Here is a 9302-nt window from a genome sequence, read left to right as displayed (position 1 = left end):
CCACAATTCCTTATTTGTGACAATGGCGTGCAGATGCGCAGTAGGCTCTTCTTAGATCTGTGTGAAAGCTACCGTGTAAAGGTTCGGTTTACTCCTTTTTATCATCCACAGGCTGATCCTGCGGAGAGGGTGAATCGTGTGGTAAAGCAATTGATAGCCACTCACGTTAAGAACAATCACAAACATTGGGACGCTCATTTAGCTTCGATAGCTTGTGCTCTTCGAACTTCTAAGCACGAAACCATAGGTGTGACTCCCTATCGTGCTAATTTTGGGAAAGAATTTCGTATTCGAGGGGACAGCTTCGACACTGACATGACGGACAATGAGCCGATTGACGTAGAACAACGGTTAGCGCAACAGCAAGGACTGTACGACAAAATTATTGCACGCATTAAAGACAGTCATGACCGCAACAAGCAACATTATGACTTACGACGTAGGCATGTTAACTATGAGATAGGAGATTTGGTTTGGCGTAAAAATAAGTCTTTGTCTGATGCCACTAAAGATTATTCAGCGAAGTTAGCCCCCAGATTTTTAGGACCATTTACGGTTAGCCGTAAAATGGGGTATTTGACCTATGAGTTGAAAGATTCTAATGGTAAATCTTCTGGAACGTGGCACGTCCAGGATCTCAAACCTTATATTGAACCCGATGATCATGGTTAGACATTTATTGTCGCCGGATTGCTTGTTTGTTGACGATTTTGAACCACTAATCTTGACGTATTCTTATTCTTGGATTTGACTTTGATATATGTATTTATATGTTATATGTTCCATATTTCTTCTTCTTCTTACTCTTCGGGAGGTAGGTTGGGCATAGGGGATGGTTTCTAGGATCATAGCTTAACACCTGCTAGGGGATTCGTCCCGATCCATTATCCTCCTTCTTTCTTTTTCTATCTGCACCTCAAACACTTTTCTTCTTCTAATTTCCTCAGGGGAAATTTGGGAGAGGTTGCCCTTTTCTTTTCGCTTTCCTATATTCTATCTTTTTCTTCTCTTCTTTCTTCCATTTCCGTTCCATAGAATGAATGAATGTTTGAATGGATGGGTAGTTGACACACAAGAGGAAGGGGGTGGGTGCGCCTTCCCTGTGCGAGCCTCGGTGACCATGGGACCCCTGGAATCGGCATGAATGAGTTTTTTTTCTCCGCAAATGTGATTTCTTCTTTCTCTCTCTTACTGTCTTCTATCCATAGCACCTTCTTCATTTCATTGCGCTAGTGCATGGTGGAGTTGGGTTGGAAAGGTACCTTCTTTTTGGGGGTTTCCTTCTACACTTTTTCGGCAAGGGGGTCAACATTTGGGCTTTTGTGTCGTTTTTAGTCAGGGAGGGGGGTTTCTTTATTTTGGGGATTTTGGTGCTGCATCACTTGAAACTGTAGGGTTTCTTTCTTCTGGGTGGGCACTGGATTTGGTTTTTTTGGGGGTGACTAGTAGTTGGATTGGGGTTGTGGGAAAGGGGTTGCTATTGTCATGATACCCGACGGCGCGAGATTCCATCTTTACGCGAGGGCATGTCAATACCCGATTTTGCATACCTTTTCCGCTGCTGGAGAATCTGGGAAAATTCTTTGAAGGTGAAATTCTTTGGGGGGGGAGTTTTTTTTACACTGGGGTGGGTTTTCGGGTTTTCAATTTGTTTGCTTCCTTTTCGAGTGTGTGTGCTGGGTTTTTTCGATCGTCGGAAAACTTGTAGTTTCCCTCCTGTCGAAGGAGAGGGGGGGTGTAACAGTTTAGTTTATTTATATTCAAATTTCAAAATTACCGCTTGCTACGTTAGGCAGGATATAGGTGAGATGGCGTCACTTGTACGCGTGCTTCTTTCCTTGCGCAGGATCGCGTTAATTTTTCACTTCATTTCCGTTTTAAAGCCAACGAGGTTGTACTTGTAGAGCGTGGCGTTGTGAATTCTTCTTAAACCAGTGGGTAATATTTGCCATCATTCACGTAAAATCTCTGGCAATTTTACCTGTTTATTGGCGTTGTCGAGTAGAGTAACTCAGAAGCCGTTTTCTCCGTTGTGAGGCTATATCTGGTGGAAGTTCATCGCCCTACCTACATATTCACAACCTCTTGGATAATTTCCATACCTATTTCATTGATTTAAGTATTTTTCATTACCCTCCTGACGATTTCAGGGGGTCCATGTAGTAGACGAATTCTTGTACCGGTCAATCCATGTAGTAGACGAATTCTTGTACCGATCAATCCATGTAGTAGATCAATCCATGTTAGACGAATCCTTGTATGTAAATGAATTTGCATCTTGCGAATATTCTGGAGTACGAACACCTGTTGATTGCCGGCAGTTATCCGGCGTACCACCGAGTAGATAAGCGCTAACACCTAAACGATACCGGGAGCGACCAGCTGATTGTGGAATTTTCGGAAGATACGATCTTTTACACAACCTTTTTTTATTTGCTTCAATACCGTTAATCTAGTGTAACCTTCCGACGATTTATGATCGGAGCTTTGTATTTTGTTCGCATCTAGTGTTTTGAGGTCGTGGCTCTCTTCAAGAGCAACGCACCTGTATTTAACGTATGGGTAAACGAGCCGGCTACGAGTAAGCTTTTTTTTGGCCCTTCCGGCTCATATAATCGTTCCGAGCGTTGTAGCTTGGGGTTTGTTTTTGTGTTACAGAACTGGAACTTCGAAGGAGAGCTCTTTTTCGGAGAAGACAGCGTATGTGTTATTCAAGGTAAGATTTTTAATTTACTTGTACCCAGTGTTGCTTATATGAGTTGTTATTCGGGTTAACTTAATTCAATCTTGAATCCATTGAAATCTTAACTACATTTTTGCTCGATCATTGTTGTAGGGGTCTGGTAACGTAATTATTAGGGAAGTGTTCATGAATTTATTTGGGGATTATTTGTGTCATTTAAAGTATTTGTTATTGTCGTATTGAAGATACATTTTATTTGCCGATCCTGCACCGTTTTGCCAGGATTAATAAATCAGAATTGCTCGTAGTGAATTTATTATTTGGCTCTCTTGTATTTTCCCAATTTCTATACAGGAGAGGTCAGAATTTGTGCAAAATTGGGTGGCGCTCAACTAATCATTTCTAGTAACTACCAAAGATCAAAAACTTATGTTATATGCCCAAACGAACAAACCGCTGTGGAAGATTCTCATCTCGAGCCCTTCTTTTAATTAAGAATCTGAGCTAGCTGGCCGTTTATGCGGCGGGGTTTGAGTTTTACAGCGCCGAACTAACCTCACGTTATAATTTATAAAAAATACAATGGTTTTCTATAGGAAGCGCGTGTACCAAATCTGACCTCGTATGCGCATTACCGCTACCGTTATGAAGACATCACCTTGGTATCAATACTTCTTTCCCTAGAGTCTGACAATTTCCCAAGCCATTGCAATTAGTGGCGGATTCAGCAGGAGGCAAAGGGGACAATTGCCCCCTCCGACAAGACCAAAAGGGCTTAGCGAAAGGGCAACACCCTGTTAAACAAGGAACAACTTCATTTACATTATTTCCATTACGTTCTCCGGTTCCTTTAATTGAGCTCGCGTAATGTTTGTTGCCTATCCGTAGGGATATGTCATCACAAGGTAATGTCCTGAAATATGATGATTCAAAGAAAACAAAAAAACAATTTCGTAAATTTAAATTTTAAATTGATTGATTGTTTAACGATGCAATGACTTCTCAATTTCTCATTTCTCGTCTCTCGCACGATCGGAACACTTAGTGGTACATTAGTTACTTCCAAAAAAAGTGTCCTTAAAACTTAACCAAAAAATTTCCACAATTTCCAACCTCATTTTCTTAAAAAAAAGTTCTGCTCATTTTCACGTTTAAAAGCTCATTTTACACAACTTCGATGGCTAAAAAAACTCATTCTCTAAAAGTTAAGAATAAGAAATCACAATCAAAGTCTTTTGCTAAAAAATCTCTGCACCAGAAATCCAAGTTCAAAGATGGAAAGTCGCCAAAGAAAAATTTTATGCTCACAAAACATAAACAATTAAAAAGTAAGAAAAAGAAAAAAGAAGAAACAGGGAAGGAAGTTCTAACACCAAAGGTCTTCTCACACGAAAATAAAAAGATTGTCGAAGAACTTTACTCCTCTAAATTTGATACCCAGCACGAAGTGGGAGATTGGGACATGCTAGAAGAAGAGTATGAGAATTTATACCAACAAGAAGAGACCACGCTTACTAAACATCTGTTACCAATTAAAACCAAAACGGGAATCGTTCCTGTAGTGGAAGAAATCTCGAATGAAGCAGATGAGCCACAGATCAGTGAAGACGAAGTTGAAGAAAACGAGGTAGAAGAGGAGCCCAAGGTTACTACAACGATCACGGCGGCAGAACTATTGGTACGGCAGAGTAAAACTGTAGGAGATAAAAAGATTCAAATTGGCAGTTTGAGTGCCAGTATTTTAGAAGACCCGAATGAGAAAATTGATAATTTAAGGATTTTAGTCAAGATGCTTGAAAGAGATGAAGTGAATGATTCGTTAATAATTAAAAAAATGGTTATTATGTCTTTAGTTGAAGTCTTCAAAGATTTATTGCCTTCGTATCGTTTTAAGGAAGATCTTGATAAGTCCGTAAAATTAAAAAAGGAGACGTTAAAATTAAATAAATTTGAATCAACAATTCTGCAAAGTTATAAAAAGTTTCTTCGCTTTTTAGCAATATTTTCATCCGTTTTAATTAAACAACAAGGTAGAACTGCAACGTCTAACAACGTGAAATTGAGATTGGGAGAGATATCTGTGAATGCGTTGTCCGAGTTACTACAGGCGCATCCTTATTTTAACTACAGTGAAAATATAGCGCAAGTTGTAATCCCCTTTTTGAACCATTCAAATAGTGCGATTCGCGAGAAAGTTAAATTAATGTGCAAAACAATATTTAGTGACGATTTAAAATCGGAAATAACACTGAAGATTGTGAGACTAATAAATCATTATCTCAAGAAATTTGATTTCGTCATCCACACAGAAATGCTGGATGTACTGCTTTTTTTAAAAATTAAGGAAGTCAACATGGATAACGAAAGGATTCAGAAATTGAAGCAGAAGAAATTACAGTCACATAAGGGAAATATATTGAAACTGTCGAAAAACGAAAAGAAACGGGCTGCACGCGTGAAGGAAGTGGAAAAGGCGCTAATGGAGGCGAAAGCTGAAGAGAGCAGACAGGGTAAACAGAAGAATGTCACGGAAATAACTAAATTCATTTTCGGAATTTTCTTTAAAGTGTTGAAAAACTCTACAAATACGAAAATTGTAGGCATATGTTTACAAGGGGTCGCACAGTTCGCGCATTGCCTGAGTATCGAGTTTTATATGGATCTTATTGCTATTTTAGGCAATCTGCTACAGGAGGATTGGATGGCTTACACGGAGAAGCAGAAATGCATTCAAACAATTTTTGCTATTCTTTGTCAACAAGGGGAAGTATTCAATTTTGATCCGGCGGGATTTTATTCTAATATATATGAAGAGTTGTTAACTGTTCACTGTGGACATACCTACAAGGACTTCAGTGTAGTTTTAGATACTCTCATATACGCATTAGTGAAACGTCAAAAGAAAATATCCCAAAAGCGGATGGCAAGTTTTCTGAAGAGGTTGGCAACGTTAAGCTTGCAAGTATCTCACGATGGGGCATTAAGTTGTTTGGCCATTTGTAAATCCCTTTTACAGTCGAATACTGCGATGGACATTTTATTAGATTTGGAATCGTCATGGGGCGATGGCTCCTATCAGCCTGAATTAAACGATCCCGAATACTGTAACGCATCCAATTCTGCTTTGTACGAGTTAAGTCTGTTATATCGTCATTATCACCCTACCGTTTCAGAATATTCAAGACGTATTGCGCACGGGACTTCTGCTTCAACTGAAGGTTTACCTAATGTTCTTAGTCGAGCTTCGGCGGATGAAATATTTAAAACCTTTGATATGTCACAAATGTGCTTCTCTCCATCAATTCCAATTTTAAAAAATGTACCTAAAAACAAAATAAGGCACAAGTGCAATGATCTTAATTTTGTTAGAAATTGTAAAACGATTATAAAAAATGAGAAATGCGGTATATTGTCCTAAATTAAAGTTGCAGTTTACACTTTTAAAATTTCTTTCAATTTCTTCAATGTTCCAGATTCTACTACCTTGCCCTGTATACAGTATACAAAGAGTAGCCACTCTTTGCAAAAGAGCAAAAAAATGAATTCGTTTGGATTTTAGTCTACTGTAAATGAGTCTTTCCAAAGGTAGGTATTGTATTTTTTCAAAAGCTATAATAGTGAACTTGCCCCTTTATTACTACATTTTTGCAACTCTTTCTCCCATAACATATTAGAGTTGGTAATAAATTGGGGATATATGTAGTTCTGACAATTAATTACTTATTTTAAACTCAATTTTGGAAATAAGGGGGCCAATTTCAACACTAATTACTGGAAAGGTTAATACAGGAGAAATGTGTTCGTAAGTTACAAAATACTGTTGGCCAATGAAAATCATGGAAATGTTTAATTGTTCCGAAATTTTAGGAATCTGGATTTCTACAGGCACTCCTGAATACCCCTAACCAGTAGTTCTATAATTTGTTTATTGATTTTAGGTTTTGATTTAATGTCACAAGGAAACATATTAATAATCGTAATTGCTAATTAGAATTAATTTAGCTTTGGCATGAAAAATCAATTATTTTAGTTTTTAACTTCCTAGCTCCAGCTAAGGGGGCATTATTGCGATCACACCGATCACCGTTTTTTGGACAAATTAAAATTTCATGATGTCTTTTTAGATCGTTTGACCGCTAGGGGGCGCTTCTCGAAGTTAGTCGATTTCTTTAATGCCCGCCCATACCTTTTTTATTAAAAATAATTGATTTTGGCAAAATCTTTCTTTTAGAGCACTTTTTTATGTAGAATCCGTTGCGATACACAATTTTTACACGGAATATCGCTAGGGATATCGTACTTAACTTCCAAAGACGACTCGTCCGCCACTCATTTTTGATCGCCCATTATAATTAACATTTAAAATAAATATAACAAGTGATACATCAAAATTTAGAAAATTTTTTGTTCTTTTCAAAACCTCCAAAATATATAAGCTGGTCCATATGAAAAAATGCGTAGATCATGGTCGTATTAAAAACCAAACACCCTATATAAAAACTGTATCGCAATTGATTCTAAAAAAGTGCTCTCAGAAAGATCGACTTTGCCAAAATTAATTATCTATAATAAGAATAAGTTATGGGGCATTAAAGAAATCGACTAAATTTGAGAAACGCTCCCTAGCGGCTAAACGATTAGAGATAACTGAATTCGCTTTGCGTGAGGGTTTATTAGGCATAGGTACGGAAATGAAAAATTATGGGTCGGATTTTTAAGAAAAATTTTGTGACACCGCATCGGCATCGAACCTTTTTTCAAATAACAACCTAACATGTTTATTACCTAAATTATTCAAAAGACCTTCTTTTTCTGTGTACAACTTACAAAAATTGTGGCAGATTTTATTACAATAAAAAACTGAGGAAAAAGGCAGAATTAAAACACTAAAAATTTTTTGCCCAGCAACTCAGTTAAATACATGATTTCTTTAAGAAGTTAGGCATATAAAGGATGTAAGGCAGTAAAAAACGTCTTTACTTATATCTTAGTTTTTAACGCCACAGCGTCCGATAACTGTTTTTTTTAGCGCATTTTCCAACTCGCATGTTGGCGGTATATGATGGCCACTTTCTCAGTCCATCTAGAGCCATAACTATACTCTCACAGTTTTTTTTTTTTTTTTGTTTTTTTTTTTCAAGATACTCAGGGGCTACTGGGAACAACATTGCTTGACTGTAGACAATAAATGAATTATTGGTAATAAACACAATCAAATTTTAAAGAAAAAGCGCTTGAAGTCGCAACAACGTAGGGCCCGAGGTATTTACGAAAGAAAGTGTCACAAAAAAATTATCGATATCGCGAACTAATCTGGTATTCATAATTGAATAAAGGGTAAATTGGTGTGTAGCGCCGGTCCTTTCTTTTGTGTTGCGCTAAACGTTGCGACTACCAGTTCCGTAATCTTTTATTTGAATGTCACTTAATTAATATATATATACAGGATGTCCCATTTATCTTGAGGCAATCAATTATTGCGGAAACTAGAGGGGATATCAAAAAATTATTTATGCAGAAGCCTATTTAACGATGCTATGCACATTTACACATAGGTAACTATCGCTTAAGGGTCGAGTGTAGGGCAACTAATTTTTTCAAATAGAAACCTAAGATCTACTTGTTATTGAATATCCTTATTCTACTTCTACATCGGAAAATAATAGGCTTCCATGGGAAACATTCTTTCCTTATACTTACCATTTGTTGAAGACACTCTCCCAAAAGCAAGATTTTCTCCTCATACAGTTGGATTCTTAGCTGTACCGAGTGACCCAATAAGATTGTTCCTCGGCCACATCTCGAGAACCGTTCGTCATATGAGTTAAAAAAATTATTGGTAAATCGGTCATGAAGAATCGCTGGAAAATATTTTCAAGTTCTAAAAGTGACCAGAGGGCGTAACTGCCATCTTAAATTTTAAAATTGCATTTTCTTTAAATTTCGCGTAATAAACTAAAAAAATTGTTCACGTTTTTAAAGAGAACCAATTTATCTATCATTTTTATAAAACAAAAACTCAGTTATCTCAAAAACAAAGATGGTGTGGGGCGTTCAATTGTTTTTGCAATAACCTGCTTTAATTTCTTAACCGTTTGACCGATTTTAACAAATTTGGTATGGTTGAAAAGAGCATTACCTGGGCAATGAGAATCAACCAAACTATAGTTAATTTAGTTGAATCCTTCTGCGCCAGGGGGCTAGTTTTGACACTATGATCCAAAATCCTAAATAAATCAAATGGTGTGATATAACTTTTTCTTTATGAAAAAGTAGCCATAAAGTGCAGTTTTTTGAATTTGTAATCTTTTCTAAAATGCCGATTTCTAACCACGAAGCATTTAATATGCTGGCGATATATTTTGAGTATTTTCAAAATGCCAAAATGCGCTGATGCCCACATCTTCTATTTGCGTTATCCGAATCAACCACGAACCATCGCCGCCAGCATATTAAATGCTTCTTGGTTTGAAAGCGGCATTTTAGAAAAAATTACAAATTCAAAAAACTCCACTTTCTGAATGTAAACACAGCAGAATAATTTACAAATTACGGCTGTTATCATTTTCTAATGCATCATGTTTAATTTTGTTGTTTAATTTTCCAAGGCCTACCTAAA

General features: G+C 37.1%; 1 protein-coding gene across 1 annotated transcript; it reads left to right on the top strand.

The window, feature by feature from the left end:
* Positions 1-4145: 4145 nt before the first annotated feature.
* On the top strand, positions 4146-5899 carry LOC116159504 (nucleolar complex protein 3 homolog). The gene is made up of 2 exons (XM_031472488.1): positions 4146-5809; positions 5857-5899. The coding sequence occupies exons 1-2, from the start codon at positions 4146-4148 to the stop codon at positions 5897-5899; spliced, it is 1707 nt and encodes a 568-aa protein (XP_031328348.1).
* The last annotated feature ends 3403 nt before the right edge of the window (positions 5900-9302 follow it).

This window comes from Photinus pyralis, unplaced genomic scaffold (assembly GCF_008802855.1).
Source record: "Photinus pyralis isolate 1611_PpyrPB1 unplaced genomic scaffold, Ppyr1.3 Ppyr1.4_LG1, whole genome shotgun sequence".
In the NCBI taxonomy this organism is placed as follows: Eukaryota; Metazoa; Arthropoda; class Insecta; order Coleoptera; family Lampyridae; genus Photinus; species Photinus pyralis.
Note: the sequence above shows the minus strand (reverse complement) of the source record. Positions and strands in the feature narration are given on the sequence as shown.